Here is a 25,917-nt window from a genome sequence, read left to right as displayed (position 1 = left end):
TCAGATTCCACATGACAACTAACTTTCAAGAAACTACTTATTGAGTTTTGTTGTACAGTTAAAGGATACAATCTACAGTTATCTGAAAATGCTATTAAAATATGCCTCTTTTTTCCAACTATTTATCAGATTATTTTCATGCAATTCAGCCAAATCAACATATCAGAACAAAGCAAATGCAGAAAGTAACACAGCAGTCTACACTCATTTAAAAATTTACAAAACTATGAAGTACTATTGCTCTTCTCACTAATATTTTTATTTTGGAAAATAGAGGTTTTTTCTTATTTTTGGTGATGTGTAAATAAATGTTTAATGTATATTTTAAATCTCTCAGATTTTATTTTTAAGATAGTAAATATTTACAGCTATCACCTACATAAGCAAAAGTTGTTTGGGGTCCTCGATACTAAGTTTTAAGAATACAAATGGTTCCTGAGATCAAACAGTTTGAGATCCACTGTTTACATCATTTTATTTTCCTAATGATTGTAGATCAGTCTTTTCTAACTCAGGTAACAGATTAAGCTCAAGTAGGCCAAATTTTCCATTAAAAAAATTTTAAAAGGAAAGGACAGAACGAAGGGAGAAAAAAAAGGGAGGGAAGGGTAAGCACAAGGTGTTTCTACATTTTAATGCCGTCCGTGTATGTCAGAGATCAGTACCATTGCCATGACTCTTCCTTTTATTTACCTACTACCTTTTTCCTCTTTGAGGAGGATTAGCTATGCTGCCACCAGGATGACAATGAGATCACTTCAGAGAATCAGGCTAACATTTTTCCCCAAAACATGAAAAAGCTAGACTGGATTTTAGTCCAAGCAAATCACAACTGCTTGTAATCCACTTAGAAAAAAAAAAATGGGTATGTGATTTTATGCATTTACTTCCATAAGCATCATATTAAAAAGGTTTGTTTTTGGAATTTTTAATATAAAAATTTGACATCAGAAAAATATCTAATTTTGCTGAATTGATTTTAAAGCTATTGTTAGATATGTTTTCTAGAATCTACTGTTGCACTTTGTTCCCATTTTTATTTTAAAATAGAGTACACATACCTGGAAGTATATGAAACATAGGTACAGTTTAAGGAATAAAAATAAAATGACCATTTGTGTACCTGTCACACAATTTAAGAAATAGAACATTACAAACTGGTATTCTGATGCCATTTCCTATGATTAAATCACATTTATTAATTCACTGGAAAAAAATTTGTTATGTTCTATTAGCTGAATAACTCTATTTGGATCTGACTAGTTAGTGCCCATATAGTGAGAACAAAAATGATTTTTATGACTAATTACCACTTCCATCATAGTTCCATTAAAATCAATTTAGTTCACAAAGTCATGACCTAGAATTTCAATTTCACTGTTCCCAGGACTTTTTCATCTATGCTATTACGGAGCCTAGAGATAAATCTTATTTGCTCTTAAATGTTTATCCTGTGTTTTGTCATTCAATAATATTACTATCCTCCTTATTTTCAAACATAAGTACGTTTTCTTGATGCTACTTTTAAAAAGTCACATTTTAAAGGAGAAAAATAAAGCAGATGTCAAGTTTAATGTCTCTGTATATAACCAAAATTACCCTAATAGTACAAAAAGAGAAACCAAAAATCAAACTGAAAAAAATATGCACAAAAATGATTACTTAGTAATTTAAATTGCTGGGATAGGTTTGTTTTCATTTTCATGTTTACGTTTCAGTTATCTATTGCTGTGTAACAAACCACTCCAAAATTTAGTGACTTAAAATAGCTATTTATTTATCCTCACAGTTTCTCTGATGGTTTTATTTTGATTCACTCATGTACATTTGGCCGAGATGGAAGATTCAAGATGGCCTCACTCAGTCTTCTGTCAGTTGGTACCAGCTTTTAGTTTGGGGACTCAGTTATTCTCTTCCTTCAGTTAGCTAGACTAACATCATAGTCTCAGAAAAAGACATGAAAAAAGACATGGCTCTGGAACTCCTACAGTATAACTTACCACAGTCTATTAGTCAAAGCAATATCCAGGCCAGATTTAAATGATAGGGAACTAGACCATTAATTCTGGATTGGAGGACTCAAACAATTTGTGATCATATTTAATATGTTGTGAAACATATGAACTATTTCCTATTAAAATGTTTTCTATTAGCTTTTTTTTGGAACTTCTATAACATTATAATTTATTAGATTAGATAATTACAGAGAAATATCTTTGGAGAAATGATCGGAGTCACAAATTTTAGTGCCTATGGAGCTACAAAGATGATAGACATAACTGAAATATGCCAGGTCAAGATAGAAGTAATCTAGAATACTTGCTCTGTCTAAAAAAGCAATAGCAGATTGTTCTTTTGTAGCAATGTGAGCCCAGTGATGCCTGAATTACTGATATTTTAAAATATCAAAATCCTAGCAAGTTATTTTATGTATCTCAATAAACTGATGCTAAAGTTTATATGGAAAAACAAGAGATCCAAAATAGTGAGCACAATACCAAAGAAGAAAAGCAGAAGATACACACTGCTTGACATCAAGGCTTATTACAGAGCTATAGTATTATATTGTCAAAATAATAGGGAAATAGATCAATGAAACAACCTAGAGCTTCCAGAAATAGACCTTCACAACTATTGCTAAGTGATTTTTGACAAGGGATAAAAATCAAGTCAATGGAGAAAGGGTAATGTTTTCAACAAATGGTACTGAAACAATTGAACATCAGTATGCAAAAAAAAAAAAAAAAATCTAAACGCAGAGCTTATACCTTTTGCAAAAATTAACTCAAGATGGATCACAAACCCTAATGTAAAACAGAAAACTATAAAATTCTAGAAAATAACATGAGAAAAATCTAGGTGACCTTAGGTTTGAAAATGAATTTTTAGATACATTGCCTATAGAACGGTCCATAAAAAGAAAATTGATGTTGGACTTTGGAAAATTAATAATTTCTGCTATGCAAAAAGCCAATGCTAAGAGAATGAAAAAATGAGCCACAGAATGAGAAAATATTTGCAAAACAAACATCAGATAAAGGACTTGTATTCAAAATATACAACAAACACTTGAAACTCAATGATGAGAATACAAACAAATCAATTACAAATCAGGCAAAAGATCTGAACCAACACCTCACTGAAGAAGATATACAGGTAGAAACTAAGTAAATGGAATGTGCTTAACATCATATGTCATTGGGGAATTGCAAGTTAAAACAATTATATCTCTTGACACCTATCAAAATGGCTAAAATTCAAAAAATGACCATACCAAATGCTTATAAGAACGTGGAGCAACAGGAACTTTCATTTGTTGCTGGTGAGATTTCAGAATTGCAGAGCCACTTTGGAAGATAGTTTGGGAGTTTTTTACAAATATAAACATAGTTTTGCCATACAACCTAGTAATTGCACTCCAGGATATTTACCCAACTGAGTTGAAAAGTTATGTCCAGACCAAAATCTGCACATGGACGTTTATGGCAAATTTGTTCATAATCACCAAAACCTCAAAGCAATCAAGGCATCCTTCAAAAGGTGAATGGATAAACTGTAGTAATGTAGACGATGGAATAATATCTAGTAATAAAAATATATGAGCTATCAAATCACAAAAATACACGGAGGAACCCTAAGTGCATATCGCTACATGAAATAATCTCAAAAGTCTAAATACTGTATAATTCCAACTAGATCATGTTCTGGAACAGGCACAGCTATAGAAATAGCAAAATGACCAGTGATTGCCTATGCTTTGAGATAGGGTTGGTGGAGGAGGGATGAATAGTTGAGGATCGGGATTTTTAGGGCAGTGAAACCATTCTATGTGATGCTATAATGTTGGATGCATGATATTATGCATTAGTCAAAATCCATAGACTATGCAACACAGTGAACCTTAATGTACATTATGAATTTAGTTATTAAAAATGTACCGGTATCAGTTCATTAATTGTAACAAATGTACCACACTAGTGTAAGATGTTAATTATATGGAAAAATGAATGTCCAGGGATAGAGAACTAAATTAAATTAATAGTACAGAATTCCCATATCCCTGGATATGGGAATTCTGTACTATTAATTTAATTTTTGACAAATTAAAACAAAAATATAAAGGAACATTTAAAAAAATAATCATTTTGTGTTACATGATTTTGTTTTCTGATAAAAGAAAATATAATAGTTCGAGTCGAATTGTTGGCTCTTTCATGGATAAGTAGGTAGTATTGCACATAGGTCTCAGGTAAAATTTCTTTTACCTAGAAGATCAAATTACATTATTCTTATTTGATGTTTTCTATGGATAGTATTATAGTATAGTATACTATAGTATGTTACGTGGTATACTATAATATATAGTATAGCATTGTTCTGTGTATATAGCTGAGACATTTCTGTTAGGAGCAGGGAATGAAAGAAAGCATGCAAATGGATAGGCCTCCATTATAATGGCAGCTATTTATAATTGCAAATTTGGGGGCTCTATTTCAGGAAATTTATTTTTAAGCAATATTATCCTTCAGACCATTTTCATTTGATTTGAAAGGTCACGTCAAGAAGGGAAATGACACATAACACCAACAATTTTTAAGTTTCAAGACATTTTTTACAATATTGGTTTAAGAAGGATTAACACATTTAGAAAATTCTTTCAATATTTTCATTGTGAAGAACATTTATTTTTGTTGCTTTAACAACCAGAAACAGATGTGAGAAGACAGAGAAAGTGTGAATTTCTCTTTTTTCATGCCAAGAGTACTTTAAATGACAATTACTATCTCAATTATTAACTAGAGAGTCAGTGTTCTTTTATTTATTTGTGATCAACCTATGTGGAGATGGGTCAGGCCAAGGATGACTAATGACAGTGTTATTTTATATCCCAGATCTCCTCTCACCTCACTTCCTCTCTGATCAGCCGTAGCTCACACTATGACCCCCTATAGTTAGTTGGATCTAACCTCCTTTGGCAATTCTTTGTCCACTCCAATCTTAGTTTTTAAGATTTCATTGCCTCATTTTCTTTGCTTTAAGATTTTGCTTTGAGTTTGCAAAATGACCAATTAATTACACACTAATTACATTTCATGCATTAAGTTGAAAATAGCCTAAATTAAACCTTCATAGAGGGATGTGGATTTTAATGGGGACCTGGAAATCTAGCATTTTATCTTAAGTGAATGAACTTTGAGTGATAGAAATTTAGTCAGCAGGTCAGGTCAGTGAACGTTACTACAGATGGGAGAATTTCCTTCAAGCCCACCTGACCATTAGGCTGCTATTGGTGTGTCCCAGGCAAGAGGAATGGGATTAATATGGTAAGTGGAGGAGAAGCTCTTAACTCTCACAAAGTTTCCTCTTGAGTGTTGAACCCTGTGCTTAGAATTTTGTGATTTTTTTCCCTCCTTATTCCACCTGATACAATCTTAGCAAGTTTAGATCAAATGAGTTCCAAGGTGAATGGAACGAGTCCTTAGACTAAATAGACACTGTTCGAGTTACCTGCTAGTAAAAATGAATAAGTCATATATAGACAGCTATAAAACGCATCAGGTGGAGTAGAAGGATGCAGGAGATCTTCATTTACCCAGAGTCTCAGCTCTAGGGACAAACTCAGCATTTGTGAAGTTGTTAAAAATTAAAAATAAACAGAAGGCTTGGAAACAGCCAGACTTACTGTTCTAAGAAACTACTGTGACTTCTGTTGTTTGAAGACAGAGATATTTTCTCAGTACCTTCTATATTCTGCCTCTGTACTTGTATGTTATTTAACATAATTCTAAAATGTTTATCTTATTTCCCAGTCCATAGAAGCAATAAACAAAGCGGGAGGAAATGGAATAGATATTAGTGGAAGGCAAACACTATGGCAAAAAGATTTGGATGATAACACTTAGAAAAGTTACTGATAATACTGTCTTGTTCTCTAATGAGGATAAATCAACAAAGCTGGTAACTCAGATTAGTGACTACCTTTTCCCTTTGCCTTATACCATGATGTCATCCATAGCTATGAATATTCTAATGTCATAATCCTAGAAACTAGGGATGGAAAAACTCTTTTAGGAGTTTATTTCATAAGTTTCATTGGTATTTTCCATTTTTTTTGTCTTTCCTATCCATTACAATGTCTTTTTAAGGAAAAAAAATGGACTGAGCTACATCTTTTATCATTGTAGTGCTTTTCATAAAAGATGTGATCCTGTGTTTTCACCCACAGACCCAGGACTGCATAGGCAGCTGTATTTTCTGCAAAGACCATCCAATGTAGTAGCTATCGAAGGAAAAGAGGCCGTTCTAGAGTGCTGCGTTTCTGGCTATCCTCCCCCGAGTTTTACCTGGTTACGAGGAGAAGAAGTCGTCCAACTCAGGTATTATAAATTAAGGACTTTATGAAATATATGTTACTGTTTATTTTTTTCTAATTTGATATAGGTATCTGGAAATACAAGGGTTTTTGATAATAATTGACCATTTTCTCACATTCCTTGACATTATTCAGTAAATGAAAGACATTTACCCACTGGAATTGAAAGAGTGGAGACCAGAGTCAAAATCCATAAGATCAATTATGAAAGGAAATTCAGCAAGCCAGGGTTGCCATTGAGATGGACCTGCCCAAAAGGTCTTCAACAAAGATATTTTGGAAGATCTAATCCTAAGGAAGTAGTATAGAGAGTGAAATATTTCTTAAGAAACCAAAATTACCTGAATTCAAACACACAGCATTCAAATATATAGAGTCTGTGCAATTTTTTTTTTTTTAGCTCCAGTTATAGCTCTCTTCATCTAAGTTATAACAAATATTTCAGATAAGGCAGGTGGAGAACTTGACTGGCTTCAAATTACTGGACATTAATACTAGGCATAGTTAGAAAGCAAACTCTTAACAGAATGGTACACTTAGTCTGAGCCATTTTAATTAAGTGGATTTCACTTAAGAAATTAATTTCATTGATTTTTGAGGTCTGGCATACTCCTTTTTAACACATTTATTTTCTATGATGAGATAGGTTTATGGACAATATGTTAATCTTTAAATTTCATCTACTTCAAATATTTATTTATATAACAGTATGTGGTATGATATCACAATATTGAGAATATTAAAGCATTCAAGAAATCCAGTTGCATCTTCAGCATGTCAAGATGTGTTCTCTGACTATACCTAGGCATTTTCGGTGAAGTATGAAATGTGATTTTGTACAAAGATTACTAAATTGGATTGATTTCCACTGTGGGGAACCACTTCTATGGACCTTGGAGTTTTCAAAAAGAGAAAACTGGACTAGATTATCTGTAATTTTTTTCTCAGTACTAACATTAGCTTCAAGAGTAATCTACTTCATTTCTTTGATCACTACACAGACTTCCAATGGGAGTAGTTTACTTGAATGAATTTTTGACTAATAAATGTGTTGTTATCAAACCCCATGATAATAGAGTTTCTCTCCAATTTTATAATTTGAGCTTTCATGGAGCTTATTTAAACCTCTGAGTACCATGCCTGATAAACATATATGTTAATCTACTCTCTAATTTCATATGCCTTATGTCTTACAGGTCCAGGAAGTATTCTTTGTTGGGTGGAAGCAACTTGCTTATATCTAATGTGACAGATGATGACAGTGGAACTTACACCTGCGTTGTCACATATAAAAATGAGAATATTAGTGCCTCTGCAGAGCTTAACGTCTTGGGTAAGTTAATGGCTTGAGATGAGTTTACATTGCACCGTTCAAAGTATATTACTCTGACACTTTAAGTGTTTATTGCCAAATTGCTTCTTATGTTTATTAGTGGGAAATTGCAAAGTCTCAGTACTCTACACATATTCTTGCTCTACTCTGATTAATTGCATAGAGGTTAAATGCAGTGTTTGAATACTTGCTCATTGATTAAAATCCAGATTCATCGCTCTTTCAGCTAATTATTCCATTGACATACCTGAAACCTACCAAAAACTATTATTTAACAAATGTGTAAAATGTGTTATTTAACAAATGTGTTAAATAACAAATGAGAGGTTGCAAAATATATTATCTGGGGAAAATAAGTGAAGAAATTAATGCAATAAATTACATTAAAAATATGCACTTGAATGGAAAAGTCAGTTGTCATTTGAGATGACAGGGTATCTGACAGTAAATTCAGATGCGTTGATGAAATTGTTTGGTTAGTATGGAAATGCTGTAGATACTACATTGAAAGTGAACCATTAAAATCAAATACATCTAAAGAAAATTTGCATGGCACAAATGTAATTTAAAGAAATTTAAGGAGCATGGGTAGGTTCATATCATTCAGAAAGGTAGGATCACCGTGTGTCATTGCACATTAATTATTCTTTTATGTGGTAGGTACTCACTCAAACAAACACATATTTTGTCATCTGCTCTAGAATTCTTTTAGCCAGTTTCATTTGAATTTTGCAGTTTGGAGAAAGTACCTTAACATTTGGATTTCAATTGTTTTTTCCTGTAACAACAAAAAATCATCTAACAGTCATTAGATATTTTTCTTCTAGAATAAATCTTTTTACCTTGTAAACAGTCCAGGAAAAATTATAAGTTCTTTAAAAGTTATTCAGTAAAAATGAAAAGGAATAGTACACTGATTTTATCTGCTAGGCTATAACGTAGTATTATTAAGCTATCTATTTTGCTTTTCTAGATTTAAAGTTTATTTAGAAAATGCTTTCATCTGCGGACAAGGTAATAATATACGTGATGGGTGAGAAGTTGTTTGTTCTTTAATCAAGCCATAAATATTAAACTAATATCAGCAAAGGACTTTAATTCTTTGGTTTTAGAGATAGTGTTATTCTAACTAAAATATCATCTGTCTTTAAAATGGCAACAATTTTATTTACTCATATGGAAATTTTTTGTTGAAGCAAATAACTTTTACAATTATACCATCAATGTACAGTAACACAGAATGGCTACCATAGAAATTACCTTGTAATGTGTATTACTGATCATAAGGCAAATGCAGTTATGGAATGAGCTAGAATTTATAGTGATCATAGGTAAACCTCTAATTGCGAATACGCGAGGTCAAATTTTATATCAAATAAGTGCACAATATTCAGACATGTAATACTTCATTGATATCTAAGACAAATGCATGTAAATTCTGATTTCTGAGACTATACTAGTCAAGAAATATGTGTACAGACATACATATTTGCACACATACCAACATTCACGACATCTTCCTCTGTGTGTTCCTGTGCATGTGTGTACATTCTCCAGTTCTTTATTATTGAGAATTATCTTATTTTCAAGTTTCATTTTTAAAAAGTCACTGTGTTGATTATCCTTGCTAAGAATATATATTTGTTATTTATTTGCTCATATCCTCAGGAAAAGTATTGCAGAAATGGTTGTACTCTCACCAGCAGTGTAGGAATTTGTCCCTCTTCAAAAAGCTGCCTTCTTCCTCAGCCTCCTAACTTTGCTTATCTAAAATTTTATAAATTTGTTCTGATTTGAATGCTTATTAAACTTAGATTTCTTTTTTATAGTTTTACTGGACATTAGCATTTTATATTTTGTGAGTTGGTTATCAGTCTCTTTTTACCTTCATACATTTATTGACATTTATTTTGTTGATCCGTAGGAACTCTTTGTATGAGAAGAATAGTAACTATGCTGTGTATGTTCCATCTGTGTATTTTGTTGTTGTTTTTATTTATTTTTATATCTTCTATAGGGTACCAAGTCTTTTTCTTTATGGCTGTTGGCTTTGTTCCCTTTAGACTTATATTTTTATTCTAAATGAACCACCTTGTTTTCAAAACCTATACATATTACATATCAAATCTGTAAATGAGAAGAATTATTAATTTTTTAAAAAATAGATGGAGCCGTGTTTATATCTTGGGTCTTTTTTTTTTTTTTGAATCCCCTTGGTACTTGGGTATACATTTGAAAGGTTTTCTACAGACTATTATAACTATTTATAACTATTGTAAAAGTCATGATTTAATTCAGGAGGTGGTTGTAATACTGGTTTAACTATTTTACACAGGCTTCAAAATGAATGTTGATATAATAAAATTTTTGATATAGTCTTTTTGACTATTCTGATATAAAGTTGAACTTATCTTGCAGGACTGAGTTTATATGGAAATAGAATTTATTACTTTTTCTTTAAATGGAAGATGAAGAGAAAATAACTTCATTATCAGTGTTATTCAAATTTAGTTTTCATAATTTTTACAAATTTAAGCATAATTTAAATTCTTCATAAGATAAAACCCCACAAGAAATTTAAGCTTATGCTTATAAGCTTTAATTATGTATTTTATCAGACTCGTTTTGCCTTTCAACTTGCAGTTCTCTCTTGTACTTAGATTGGCTTTGAATGTGAACCTGCATGAACTAATAGATATTTCAAATAGGATATTATTTTATAAACAACAAAATAAAGAGAAATGCTGTGGTCTTTCAGAGCTGATATACATTAAATATAATTTAAAGCATTTACATTATAGAATTAAAACTGAAAGATCCCTAATAATTAAACTTCTTAGAGAAATCTATGTTAGAAAAGGTTAAGGACAACCTTATCTAAAATAAATAAAATATAAATACTTTTATAGAATTACTTTTTAAATCACTATAGCTTTTTAAAATTAAATTTATTAGGGTGACATTGGTTAATAAAATTCTATAAGTTTCAAGTATACAGTTCAATAATATATCATGTATATATTGCATTGTGCTGAATAAAGAAAATGTACCTATATACAATGGAATATTACTCAGCTATAAGAAAAGATGAAATACTGCCATTTGCAACAATATGGATAAATTTTGAGATAATCATACTAAGCAAAATAAATCAGACAGAAAAAATTGAGGACCATATGATTTCATGCATATGTGGGATATGAATGAAAGCAACAAACAAACAAGACAAAAACAAAAAACTCATAGATACAGACAACAGTTTAGTGGTTACCAGAGGGAAAGGGGGGATTGTGGGAGATAGATAAGGGTATAGGGGGTCAAATATGTGGTGATGGACGTATTCTTAATAATAACCATTTATGCTAATGTCTCTTAATATTATTCTTAATAATAACCATTTATGCTAATATTTTGAATACATAGACTGCACTAGGTTCTGTGAAGGCTATACAAGTTTTGAAGTCTGGCTTCAGTAGGATTTTAGTATAATTACTCGTTTATACAATCAGTTGCTCTAATGTCTTCTGAGTAAGATTTTTTTTCATATCGGATGTAAATATGGAAGCTGTGAAGATTTGAAGAGTTGATAGTCTCTGCTCTCATAAAAGACAGAACCTAAAGCAGCAGTGGCTGGAGAAGTGCTGAAGAGTAGGAAGTATATAGAAAGAGCCTCTCAGAATAGTGTTGCCAGCTCCTGTTTTATTTAAATCACTAGTGTCGTGATTATTTTTTTAAACTCTTGTGTTTTTAAAAAGAACGGTATTCTGTCCAGTCTTATTTTCCAAATATCCAGCTTTCTGCTTCAAGAATTATAATCACCATTTCTGAAGGAAAAAATCAATGCATAAATGCATATTGTAACTAATAAAGTCCCTGACCTTGGACAAGCTCTATGTACTTTTCATCCACACACAAAAGGAGATATGTGGAAAGTTAACCCTTCAGTAGAAGCCATTAGCTCTAACATCCAAGAGAAAATGAAAACATTTTTTAACTTTCCAGAAAAGATTCCAGAATTCGTTTTACAGCAATCTGCAGCAATATGCACAATATCTTATTAAAAGTTTACCTTTGTGCATAGGTTTTCTCAATTATTTGCCTTATCAGCTTTCTAGAGAAGCGTTGACTGGAATTGGCACAAACTCTCATAGGTAGGACACAAATGAGACTGCTAGATCAGTCTGTGGAACATAATTGGAAACTTGAAACCAAATGTAAGAATTCTTGACATCTACGGCATGAGTGGCACATATCACTTCACGTGATGCTTGAGGTTATACTTCTCCCAGGTAACATCTCTGAAAAGAAGTCCTTTGAGGAAGTGTCACTCGTGCCTGAGACTTCTCCGTGAGAGACAGGGGTCCATGGGTCACGTATGTGTTCAGAAGGGCTCTATTGACCTGAGCATGTCTACCTTACACAAAGACGTTCTTTAAACATAATGGTAGTAGATTTAGAATGTTAAATTATATTTTAATAAATATATAATATATGTGTGTATGCATACACATATGCACACATATATGTACAAGCCTATATATAATATATACATTTATATATACAACACACATATATTCTCTATTTCTAAGGAAATTTCTCTCTAAAATCTATTCCTATATTCTTTAAAATGCATATGGTTATCTCAGCCATTAAATAATGTACAGATTCTGCAAATGGTTAGATAATAGGCTAAGCTATTCAGAAAGTTTTAGAAAAATTATCTTAAAAGAGAGTTAAGAAGACAGTAGATTAAGATGCATAGGGGAAATTAAACATTCCCATTAAAAACTATTATTTTTTAATGTAGTAGGATGGAAAAGTCTACACTATCAGCTCACTTTCTTTTGAAAATGCTTTTGAATGGTAAAAAAGATGGCTGAATATATAGTGAGCTAACCAATTACAGTTTCTAGTCCCAGATATATACCTTAACCAAAGCATTAGTAGTAAAGCAGGAACCAACAGTTGAATGCCTTTTGTGTGCTCTGCCAAGTACCTTTTGGGCATAGAAAGGCGCATATGACTCAGATGCAGGCCTCAAAGACTCATTAGGTAAACAGAAAAGAAGTAGGCAATTACTAAAAACACAAAGAACAATTGGTTAAGAGGGAGGTGAGGTTCCCTGAGTAAAGAATTCAAGGAAGATGTGAGAACGGGAGTTAGGGGGTTGGGCAGAGAGGCAAGGGGAGAGCATTCTGGGCAGGGGGAAGTAAAGGTTTGGAGAAAGCAAGGGCTGTGAAAGGGGAAGTGATTTCATGTGACTGAAGATCTTGGGGACAAAGGCAATCCGAGGGTGGACTGGAAAAATGGTATGGATCCTCAATATTTTGCAATTGTGATTAGATTTTATCTTAAAGGCAATGGAAAGACATGGAAAGATGTTTGAATCGTCCTTAGAAGCTGTTTCATCTTGGCCAGTTATTTAACTCTGTAATCTGCAATTTTTATTTTTTATTTTTTTTCAGAATAGCAAGAGATAGCTTTGTGTGTTCTGGGAAATAAAAATATATAAGATGCTCTTCCAGCCCTCATGAGAAGCCTAAAGCATAGTTATAAAATTAAGCAAAAACAAACAAAACAAAATACCACAAATATTAAAACATCCCATGCACTCTCTTTATGAGTAATTTTCCTCATCTATAAAATGTACAAAGCAACCACTGGACCCTACATAATTTTCATAAATCATGGAGAATTCATATAATGATGTCCTAATGGTACACAGAAATTTCCTTGGCAGTACTCTTTAGAAACATAGACAAAAAATTAAGTTTGTGCTACAAGGATGATATCAAAATATGTGAAACATTTTATATTTTTTTACTTTCCTCTGTGCCTCTACAGCCTCCTATGCATGCTTTCTTCCCAACTAGATTGTGAGAGACTTCAAAACAGATGCCATGTCTTGTGCATCTTGACCACTCAAACCCTTGGTTTTTTCTCTTGTTCATGTGAACTTTAAATGTAAGAAATACAATTGTATGTACATTTTACATAAGTTATCTAACTTTCTATCAAAATATTGCATAAACTCTCCATTGATACTCATGGTTTTTCACAGACTATGGTTATGGACTGAATTGATTCATATATTGTAGCCTTCATCTCCAATGTTACTGTATTTGGAGATAGGACCTTTAAGAAAGTAGGTAGTTATGGTTAAATGAGATCATAAGAATGGGGCTCTAATCCAATAGATATGGTGCCTTTGTGAGAAGAGAAAGAGCTATCAGAGCACTCTACCTCCCAGAGCACGCATTCAGAAGACAGGACACATGAGACACAGAGAGAAGTCACAGTCTGCAAGCCAAGGAAAACTGTCTCACCAGAAACCAACCCTGCTGGCACCTTGATCTTAGACTTCCTGCCTGCAGAACTTTGAAAATTAAATTGATGTTGTGTAAGCCACCCAGGCACCAGGTATTTTGTTATGGCAGCCTGAGCAGACTAATGTAACCACAGGAAAAGTAGTTGTTTTATGCATTATATTGTTAAAAAGATTCTTGATCAGTTTTATAGAGACATGAGCTACAATAGAGAAGTATATTACCAATATTTATTAATATTGTTAGTACTGACGATCTCGAATTCCCAGGAGTGTGAAAAAAAGTGCTTCTTATAATGGCAATGAATCAAAAGACATATATCTGTTTATACACTAGGTTTTGTGTTGTTCTAAGATTCTTATAAATTTAAGGTTCCCCTAATTTAGTTTTTCTGCAGTATCTTCATCATCTCTTTATTTAGTAATTTCTAAGTAAAAGCTGCTCCTTTCATTTGAGAACCTATCGTTGTAAATGGTATGCTGCAATTCTAGGAAGAAATTAAGTTTTTTTCTAAATCAGTTCTTAGATAAATTCAATTTACTGCAACAAGCACATAAATATTCACACCCCATCAACCCTCAGATGCGTCTAGTAATGAAAGGCATCGTGATAATTAAACACTGATGTGGCTTTATATCCTTTATTTTTGCATGTCCTTTAGTTTTATAATTTTTAACTGAAATATATGTAACATTAGTTGCTAATTTCTGAGCACATGTAATTGGCCACGTAGAGAAATGACCCATTCATTTGTTTGGAAAGTAAGTGGCACATTCACCTCCCATTAAGGTGTTACTCACCTCTTTTATAAACTTGCTGAGGGATCTCTCATGTTGGATTTTAGACTAAGGTTCTTAGCCATAAATGAGAAATAGTTATTATAAAATATATCAATTAAGGTAAATTTATCCTATAATGATGTGCAACTCTTTGTTTGAATGATGTTCTCCTGAACTTACAACATCACCTCCTCTGCCTAAGTAGCAGTCCTTAAAGTTCATGTCTATCTGTAATCAGTCTTTATGAGCGGTGACCCTCTCACACATCACATTTAATGACCATAGTCATAAAAGCAGTGCCTTGGGTAAGTTTATATTGATCATCCTTTACCAGGTACTTGCCAAATGGATCATATTGAAATTAATTAAGAGTTTTTTCATGTAGAGATATGTTCCCAAATGTAGGATGCAAGTGCATAAAGCAGAATTAAATTTTAAAAATTCAAAATGATCTGTGAGCTGCTGCTTCTCATCACTGTGTTGATTTCTTATTATAGTTACTTCCCTCACCTGAGATCACAGCTGTCCTAAGAGTGTGCAAAAGTTCTATCCAAAACAATGTTTAGAAGATTCCGTTGAATGCATATATGTATTCAATTATGAAAAATGGTAAGTTCAGACCATTAGTAATAAAATGATTTAGTATCACAATGGCAGTTATACTCAGATGTGGAAATACTGGTGGGATTAGTAGTAGGATTTATTTATTCATTACACAAATATTTATTTGAAGGCCTACTTCGTGGACCTCTACACTTCCTCCCTCTTCCATCAGAGAAAACAGTTTAAACAGTGTTTTGCATTTATCCTTGAGATAGTTATGAATCTAATTTTTTTTTCTTATATGAGGAAGTTGAGGCCCTAGAGGGAAAGGCAAAGGCTGTGTACTAATTGAGAGCATTAAAAATGCAATCTAAGGCTATGATTTTAATTAGCCCTAACCATCTCAGCAAGGTGAATTGACCATCTGTGGTTTAGAAGGAGGAGAATTGCTGACAGTGGTGGAAAGCTGCCCCAGAGGCCATTGCCTGCCACAGTGGTCCCAAAGTCCCGGAAGTACGCATTATCCCAAAAGGAGTTTGACTCTGCGCTAGGACGCAAACTAAATAAGAAGTGTTTTAAGTAAAGTTAGCAAGAGTTAGTGTCCATTGTACTCGCCACTTTTCAAAGACTGGGGAGTAAAGCATGACATTTCTTTATATACATTCTGAGGATTTATTTCTGATTTATTATTTAATATATGAAGGTATAATCATTTCACTAATTTTAAACAGTAAGAGGTGGCCTCATCTTGACTATAATCTGATATATTTGATCAGGAAACCATCAGAGTATAGCTGATATTCAAACACCTGAAATTTATACCATGTGACCAAGGCTCCTCCCTCCACTTGGTGGCAGTGTACCTAAGGGCTAAAAGCACCAACTTGAAAACCTGTCTTACAATGGTGGACTCTATTAAAACATTTAGAGTTTTTATCTGTACATTGGTTGATTCGTTTATTCACTCATTTAACAAATATGTCCTGAAAATGCAATAGTCGTCTTGCCTAAATCTTTGGCAAAAACCAGCTTTACTGAGATAATCATTTACTGTAATTCACATAGTATACAATTTTGCATTTAAAATGTACAGTTTAATGGTTGTCAATATAGTCACAAACATGTGCAACCATATCTAATCAGTCAATTTTAGGACACCTTCACGACCTCAGAAAATAACCCGGTACCCTTTAGCTATCATTCCCATATTCTCCTGTTCTCCCTCCTCCACCTGCCTTACTCACAGCTCTAAGCAACCACCAATCTACTATCTGTCTTTGCAGGTTTTCCTGTTTTAACATTTCACATGAATGGAATGATAAAATATGTTGTGTTTTGTGACTTATTTCTTTAACTTAGCACAATGTTTTCAAGGCTTATCCTCATTATAGTGTGTATCAGTACTTAATTCCTTTTTATGACCAAATAATATTCCATTGTATAAACATACCATGTTTTCTTAACCCATTCATTAGTTGACGGGTATTAGGGTTACCTCCACCTTTTGCCTATTGCGAATAATTCTGTATAAACATTTGTGCACCAGTTTTCGTGTGGACCTATGTTTTCAGTTCTCTTGGGCATATACGAAGAAGTGGAATTGCTCAGTCATATGGTAATTCTATTGAGAAATTACTAGACTATTTCTAAAGTAACTGAGTATTTCTGTTTCTCTATAGCCCCACTTGTTATTAGCTAACTTTTTAGATTTTAGCCACTCTAGTGGGTGAGAGGTAGTATATCTCATTGTGGGTTTGATTTGCATTCCCCTATTGACTAATGACGTTGAGTCTCTTGTCATGGGTTTATTGGCCATTTGTATATCTCTTTTGAAGAAATGTCTATTCAAATCCTTTGCCCATTTTTTATTGGGTTATTTGTTTTTTTATCGTTGAGTTTAATGTCTTTTTAAGGGCATATGTATGTGGGGCGAAGTGTACCGCTTTCATAGGAACAGGCTAAATGGAATGCCACACAGAGAAGCTATCTGAGGGCAACATAAGGTTATTGGCTACCTGTGTTCCCAAAGACTGTTTGTTCTCTAAGCTGACATTGTGTCAAGTATGCGCACTGCTCTTTCATTATTCTATCTGACACTATGTTCACCCATGTGGTAATGCTCTTTCTTTCTTGTGCTGCCATAATTTCTTGGCAGTTTCACCATTTACATTTAACTCATTGGCTAGGCAATTTCCATAGGAAATCATACAGTGAGTTGTAATCACATATAAGTCAAATTGATTTCTCAAGGGGAGGGGTTGTATCTTAATCGTTTTCATGTCCTCAGTATCTCTCACATACTAGTGGGAGTGAATTAAGCATTTAAGAAATGTAAGAAATGCAGATTTTTCTCTCTTACAATTGATTTTGGATTTTCATCCTGAATGTTGCATTTTAGTAAGTGAAAAAAAAAAATCATGTCTCATTCAATTAGTCCTTCTGTGAGACACACATACAAAAAGAAATTTTGTACATAGTGCTGACTCCAAATCTTCTTTCTTATTTTATTCATATTCTTGTTGTTCAGAAAAGCTGTTCCTAAGATTGAAGTTTTAACTGAACTACAATTAAGACATGACATAATGTTCTAAATTTTAATATAAATATTTTGGTAGATATTCCTTGTGAAACAGATTTTGGGTACAAGTGTGGTATGAACAAAATGGGCAAAATTAAAGATGAATTGACTACATAATCAAGTGAAACATCTTGTAAAGATGAAGGCTAAACCTTTTTATTCTCCAATATTTTCCAAATCGTATATTTATTTTTAGGTATTCCTAACAAAAATGAAAGCAAAACAAACAAAAATCCTCTGTGGTTACCTCAGTTTGGGAAACATTGGATCAAAGAAAGTTAAATTAAACACATACATATTACAGGACTTCTCAGACTCTCTAACAGGCTAATATTTAGGAAATGCTCTGTGCAATTAGTGAAGGATATAGAGTTAAAACTTATTTTCTTTTTCTATTTGGAGAGGAATCTCCTATTAACAGCAGTATAGCTATGTCAATTTGGCTTATGTGTAATTGTAATGTACTGTATATATTTCTATGGCAACTGCCTACCAATTAAAATGGGATTTTTATCACAGTTAACGGATGTAGTCAATTTTTTTTATTCTTGCAGTTCAGACCCATTACACATTCTGTAAGAAACAACATGATGCCATTTTAATGAAAGCTCAGTGCCTCCCTCCTGCTAAGGAAAATAAATGTGATACTTGTGAATGTACATCCATTGCTTCTTTATAGGACCAGCAAAGAAAATAATTAGCCTGTGATTAAATTATATAATTCAATTTTCTCTTGATATGTTCTTAACCAATAGTAGTTAGTGAATCTAACTGCCTAATGCTTAGTAATAACATTTTATCATCAATTTATGGTGCATGAAAACAGAAGAAATGTCAAAGGAGCTGGAGGATTGTGGTGTGTGAGTGCGTATGTATGATTCTTAAAGGATGGTTAGCCAGCGAGATGTGGGGATTGTGCAAGTAATATTGTGTTTCTCTATTAGAATGCTAATTTAGCTTGCAAAATACCTTAGGAATTAAGACTACACCAAGTTATTATGTAGATTAGTTGCAGGAAAGTAGAGTGAGAGCAGGGACATTTTCTTGTTTGGTTTTTAAAGCAACAATAAAATAATAAGTGAAATTCTGGCCTCAGAAGAAGATATCAGTGAGTGAGTTTTTCTCCTCACTTCCTCTTCACTCTCTTCCGTATAAACAGAGATGCAAGTTCATTCTCATTTTTCACTTCCGCTACAGATTACTTGGTTACTTCCTCTTCACTCTCTTCTATATAAACAGAGATGCAAGTTCATTCTCATTTTTCACTTCCGCTACAGATTACTTGGTTTTTCTTCTTTTTGGCTGAACACTTTGTGGATACTTCGTGCTTATCAGCATATCCCCCCAAATCAGGAGCATTTGTATGATTATGACTCTGATCTTTCGTTCTATCCACACCTCCTTCTTTCTACCATCTTGCTTCTCTCTCTACTCCAACTTACCTCAGTTTACCCTCAAGGATATTACTGGACAAGCAGCCATGAACACATCACTTGACCTCTAAACATTGTCTATGCAGTGGGCCAATGATATCTAACCTGCAGAGTTGTTATGAAGATTGGGATAAGAGAAATAGTACATGTTCAGCGCAGCTCCAGGACAGTGCCTGGAATAGAGAGTAAGTCATAGTGTTATCACTATTGTAATTAGCAACAGGTATCTGTGTGTTAACATGCATGTGCCTTGAGTACTCAAACTCAGAGCAGCAGGTCTCATTCAGATCTTATGTCTTAAGTTGCTCTTGCCATCTTCTGACTTAAGGAGAAATAAACTGTGATAAAGAAGCATACTAGAAACGAAAACAGACTCACAAATTCAGAGAACAAACTGGTGATTACCAAGGGGGCGAGGATGGAGGGCTGAGTGAAAAAGGTAAAGGGATGAAGAACTACAAATTAGTAGTTACAAAACAGTCATGGAGATTTAGAGTATAGCATAGGGTATATAGTCGATATTATTGTAATGATTGTGTGTAGTGCCAAATAGGTCTACTTCATAAATTGTGTAAATGTCTAAATATTATACTGTACACCTGAAAGTAATATAAAATAATGAAAAAAAGAAGCATGCTACTGGTGGCTCTGAGAATAGTAGAACTTAAGGAAGGCTGTCCACTTTATCATAACATGTAAGATCACTGAACCAAAGTTGTAGAATTGGGGACTACTAGAGTGATATTAGTGAGAGAAGATGAATAAGTTTTGCTGGTTTGGGTGGGCAGTGTAGTCTAAGGATTTGGGTGTGAACTAAGGTCTGGTACATATGAAGCACTAAATAAATAAATATTAGTTATTATTTTAAAAAATAATTTGAGCTAAAAATATTACAGGCTTTCTGGAGGGAGCTTAGGACATGTGCTACTGTTATTTATACTTTACCAAAGACTATGAAAAATGTTTATGTTGTAAGTTATTAAGAAATTCACCCAGAAAATAAATATTCACAATTAAGTTAGCTTTGGATAGGGAAGAATATTTATCATTCACATGTATAATACATACAAAAACTGTCAAAATAAATAAATAGTTTGGTTTAATGAATATAGCCTCAGTGTTGCAATATATTAAACCCAGTCATCAGCTTTGTGCTTTTTTTCCTTTTACCTTACATTAAATGCATAACAGTTCAACCTTGAGAACATATTTTAAATCTACCCCCTTCTCTGTATCCTGACTCTGGTCACCCTGAAGTCAATTACTCTCACCTGTTACCTGGACCAAACTTCTAATCTAACGATCTCTCTTCTAATCTTGCCTTACTATAACCCGTTCTCACCCAGAATAATCTTGTTAACAGGTTAATCAGAACATATATGTCCCTACTTAGAAAGTAAAACCCTCAAGGTCCTTCAATTTTTTTTTTTTTAGACTAAAGTAGAAACTTCTTACCACATCCTACCAACCACTGTGAACTTCAGCTTGCATATACTTTTCTAACTGTATCACATTCTTCCTCTATTTATTAGGCTCCTGCATTTTCCTTGAAAAAACAAAAACAAAAACAAATAATTTCCAATCTCAAATATTTGGGCAGCAACCCATGTCTGGAATTCTCTTGTCCCAGCTCATACTGCGGACATCACTTTCTTATGGAGTTTGTCTTTGTCCGGTATTACTAAATTACCCTCTCACAGTTACTCTGTTCCACCATCCTCTTATTGTGTCTTTTGTAGTACTTATTACAATTCGTTATTATCTATGTACTCATTCACTGTTTCTGTCTCCATTAGAGCAGGATTCTTATCTGTTATGTTCATTATTATGTCCCCCAAATCTACTCAATCAATCGGTCAATCCGTCCATTCAGTTAATGATATGTTGCCATCATCTGCAATGATGTTCTCACATGCACATTTATTAGGCACCTATTATGTTTCAGGCATTGTGCAAACTGCTGTGTTTTCTCATTTAATTCAAAAATTTATAAGAGAGGTACTGTTTTTTCCTCCACTTTAAAGATAAGGAAATTGAGGCACATCATCGTTACCATTGTTATTGTTGTCATCTTTACTGTCATCGTGACTGTCACCATTTCAAGAAGCAGAACTAGAATTGGCATTGCTTGTCTTTCTCATACAGTGGTCAGATGAAGGAAGAGGGTGCTTAGATGTAGAAAAGCCCTAAAGACAACCCTAATGAGCTGGTCAGAAAGGTAAAATCATTAAGGCATGCTTCCAGTAAGCAGAAAACAGACAGAAATCATTCATGGAAGTTGGGTAATTGTCAAAGTGTGGTCTCCAGGCCACCGGCATTAGCATTACATGTAAGACTTAGAAATGCAAATTTGTTAGCCTTGCCCTGAGCTTCTGGATCAGATTATGTGAGGGTGGGGCCAGGAAATTGTATCTTAATAAACTTTCAAAGTGATTTTTAACCACTGCTTTAGGCAAAGGAAGCCCAAGCTGGCAGTTAGTGAAAGAAAGATGATATTAACAAGAGTAAGGCAAGGTATTCATATTCGAAAATCAGACCACACAAACAGAAGTAAGGTTAGCAGGCCATGCACAAAGATATGGACCTGTTATTAAAATTGGAGTGTAGTGAGAGGCTTGGTCATAAGGAAGAACAGTCAAGGTAGAGAACAGAGTATGAGGTCAGAGTAGGACTAGGCAGGTGGCCTTGATTTTCTCCCCTGTAGCACCTGTTCAAGTTCTCGAAATCCCCTTCTGGTACACAGAATTAGTAACAGAACATGAGTAGAGTAAAAAAGTAGAGTAAAAAATACTCCACCATGACTCTGGTTCTACCAGCTGGAAGAATGTGGATCTGTGGAGGAAGATGGGCCAGTATAACTGCATGAGACAGATCTGTATGTTTGCAGAGGACTCTGATGCTGTTCCACTGGTGAGACGATGGGCCCTACAAGAACATTTTGTAATGTTGTGGGGATAGGCAAAATAATAATGGATAAATTTCAGCTGTGGCAAGTATAAGGCAATGTATCTAGGAAAATATAATCTAAACTATACTGATAAAATAAACTATTTTCTCTTCTATTACTTATGTCTAGAAAAAGTTATCTAAATCTATGTCAACTATTCCTGAAAAACAGTCCAGTGTAGAGTGGCAGTTCAGAAGGTCAACCAAATGCCAGAGAGAACCATGATAAAATTGAAAAACAGTATTATATAATTTTGTTAGATCTTTGAACAGAACTAATACTTGTACTTGGAGTAGAGTTCATAGTTCTATTCAGTGCTTTCCATTAAGGCTATAAAACAGAGAAGCCTGAAAGGTTAGTGAAAATGATCAAAGGAATGAAATGGTATGAATAGTTGAGAAATTTTCAGTTCAGAAAAATTATGGGTAAAAAGGGATACAATCAAATTCATGTCCATGGAAGATATTAGGAAGTATAGCATGGACATGCTCAACAAATTCGAGAATACTCTATCTACAAGAACTCTCTTGAAATTTAAAGGTAATTTTATAACAACAAAAAAAGAAAGCATAGGACCTCTTCATATACCTGGTGGTAAATTTATCGATGTTGTCACCAATATGAGAATTCACAAACTAGAAAGATAATAACAAACACAAATAACTATTTATTTATGGAAAATGAGATTCAAAATGGTTTGTAAAAGGGAAGCTCTAGATTATCTTGGATATTTCCTTAGTGTTTAAAAGATATTATTTGGGGAAATATCCAAAATTATGCATCCTCTTGAAAAACAGAGTCCAGGAATTGATGACTGATGCAGTGTTATAGTTTTGCACAAATACACCCTCGTACATGCACACACATGTAAGCATACACATGTATAAATTTATATTTGTTTTCTTTTAAAATGTTTTGTCATTATGAAAGAAATATATATGCATTAAGTATAGGTATTTTTGAAAATACAGTAGACAAATCATATGTGGCTTTATTCCAAAGATAAATACTATTAATATTTTACTGTACTGTTTTCTACATATATTTATAATTTTCACTTTTATGATTTTTTAAAAAGCATCTCTAAGATTTTGCCACTAATGATATAAACTGTTGATTTAAGATAGGCATTTTTAAATTATAACAACATGAAAATACTAATACTCTGTGAAATTCAGCTTACCAGTATATAGGATTTTTGCTTTATATTCAAAACGAATTTAAACTATGGACATTTTGTTTGCTTTTTAAATCTAGTTTCAGTATTCAAGCTAATTACACATGTGAAATTAAGTAGTTTTCTAATTCTACATTATTTCTATAAATATTCCATTTTATTTGTAATGTTTTCGTTTTGTATGTTTTAATACAATTCTGTTTAGTATTCAATAACTGTTATAGATATGTCTTTTAATAGCATGCAAGTGCTCATATGTTTGTTCACATCTACCCAATTTGAAATACTTTGCCTTTTCTAAGGAGGGTTTCACTTATTCGTATTTATTGTCACACACAATTTAAATTATCGTCATAAGATATTTGAAACTATCTGAGTTCAAGTAATGGTACTGTTATCTAGCTATATTATAAAGTTGTATGAAGATTTAAATTAGATAGTGGATTTAAAGTACTTAGTATAATGCCTACACAGAGTAAACATTCAAGATACTGTTGTGATTATTTCCTCTGTTTTATTTTATACCTCTGGCTTTTATTTTAATACCATTTTGGTGCTTTCTTTGTCTATCTCTTCTACTGAACAGTTTTTTTTTTTTTTGAGGGGGGTAATTTTTGTAGTAATCAGTAGATAGAGACTATTACAAATTTTATAAGCAGTTAAATAATTGATAAAAAATTACATAAATCTATACTTGCAAATATATAGTCTTCAAATATGTAGTTACATTTCCAATATATTATGTTCCATGTTCCAATATATTATGTTCCATGTTCCATGTTTCTTTGTTCCTTAAATTGTAATATATCATTACAATTTGTGTTATTATTACTAATAGTGAAGCAGATAGGCACGTATGCTTATTCTCATGATAAAGAGAAGGTATCCAAGTATAGAAATTTTCAGTGAATTTTTCAAGTATGCCCAACTAGTACATATAATATAGAGTAAAATTTTCTATGAGGATATGCATATTTGCGTGGACTGCACATGCAGTTATATATTACTTGGGGGAAGTATATTTGATCCTGCTCTGAGCGTGATCCACTCTTGAAATAGATCAGATCTATATATTGTGATAAAGCTATTTTGCCCATTTCTCCTTGAACTTGACATACTGGTTTATATAATGTAGTCTTTTTTATATTCCAGATGGGATGTATCTTTCCCTTTCTCAACATCTCAAATTGTCTGTCTTTACTTTCCTTATTTTGTTTTCTTTTTCCAGATATTTTCATGTGATTATTTTTAATATTGAAGTATATAATCACTAAAAAACTTCAAACAATTCAGCACTATATAAAATGAAATGTAAATTTGTTCTCTCCAATAAAATTCTGTTTGCTAGGGACAAACACACTTAAGTGTTTCTCATATCATTAACAAACTTTACTAGAAGCTACATGATCAGAAAAAAGTCCATGTTGTATCTGGAGGGAGAAGACTCTAGTTCAAAATATGATTTCCTACAATGACCTTAAGACAGCCATTAGTTATCTTAGGAAACTCATTTTTCAGTTGTAAAATTGGTTAATAACTTTTCCACCTATTTATACCCTAGGCCTATTGTGATGATCACTTAAAAAATAGAGTGTGAAGTACTAATTGGTATTTACAAAATAGTCACGGGGAAGTAAAGCACAGCATAGGGAAGGAATATAGTCAATAATATTGTAGTAACCATGTATAGTGCCAGGTGGATACTAGACTAATCGGGAGGATCACTTCTTAAATCATATAAATGTCTAACCACTATGTTGTACACCTGAAACTAATATGAAATAATATTTTTTAAAAAGTGATGGGGAAGTTGAAAGGCCATCCAAATTTAAGTTACTTGCATTTATTGTATAAAATCATTCTACTCAGCTCAAATACCCCTTTTATTCTGTGTAGCTTTAGCTTTTGTTGAACTTCGTTTCATTCTCATAGACTGAACCAGTCTACTTTTTTATATATAAACAATCACTTTTAATCAACTAGAATAATTTCTCACTTATTTAAAATCCCATAGAATTGTATTTGTACCTCTCTCAGGTTTCTTATATTAGTCTTCTCTATGTTATTTTTATCTTTTTAAGGGTCCCAAATAGGTCTCTGGCTCAACATCCCCCCAGCAGCACCCAACATTCCTTTTCAAAGAAGACATGCTCATCAAGTATTTGTTGTTTTAAATTAATTAATAAGTAAATAGGTGTGCGAGTTACGAAAGTATTTTAAAGTCCTTGTGGACATTCATTCTCCACACTCAGACAGCAAGACTCAATGACAAGAGCTGAAGTGTTTATACATTCCTTTACTCCACCGCCTGCCTCCGCCTCCCCCCACCCCACCCACACACACACACAGCCCGAAGTGCTATTATTAGAGCATTGCTTGAAGTGGGACATCAGTGTATGACATCCAATGACTGCTTCCTCTGGGCTTG

The 25,917-nt window shown here is 33.1% G+C and overlaps 1 protein-coding gene across 1 annotated transcript in view; it reads left to right on the top strand.

Moving 5' to 3' along the window:
* DCC (DCC netrin 1 receptor) overlaps positions 1-25,917 on the top strand; it is a 1,008,917-nt gene that overhangs the window by 476,022 nt on the left and 506,978 nt on the right. The window contains exons 4-5 of the mRNA XM_006919890.1: positions 6,227-6,377; positions 7,570-7,706. Of these exons, the coding sequence (XP_006919952.1) occupies positions 6,227-6,377; positions 7,570-7,706 (288 nt within the window). The remainder of the gene's footprint in view (positions 1-6,226; positions 6,378-7,569; positions 7,707-25,917) is intronic.

The sequence above is a fragment of the Pteropus alecto genome, unplaced genomic scaffold (assembly GCF_000325575.1).
Source record: "Pteropus alecto unplaced genomic scaffold, ASM32557v1 scaffold146, whole genome shotgun sequence".
Lineage (NCBI taxonomy): Eukaryota > Metazoa > Chordata > Mammalia > Chiroptera > Pteropodidae > Pteropus > Pteropus alecto.
Note: the sequence above shows the minus strand (reverse complement) of the source record. Positions and strands in the feature narration are given on the sequence as shown.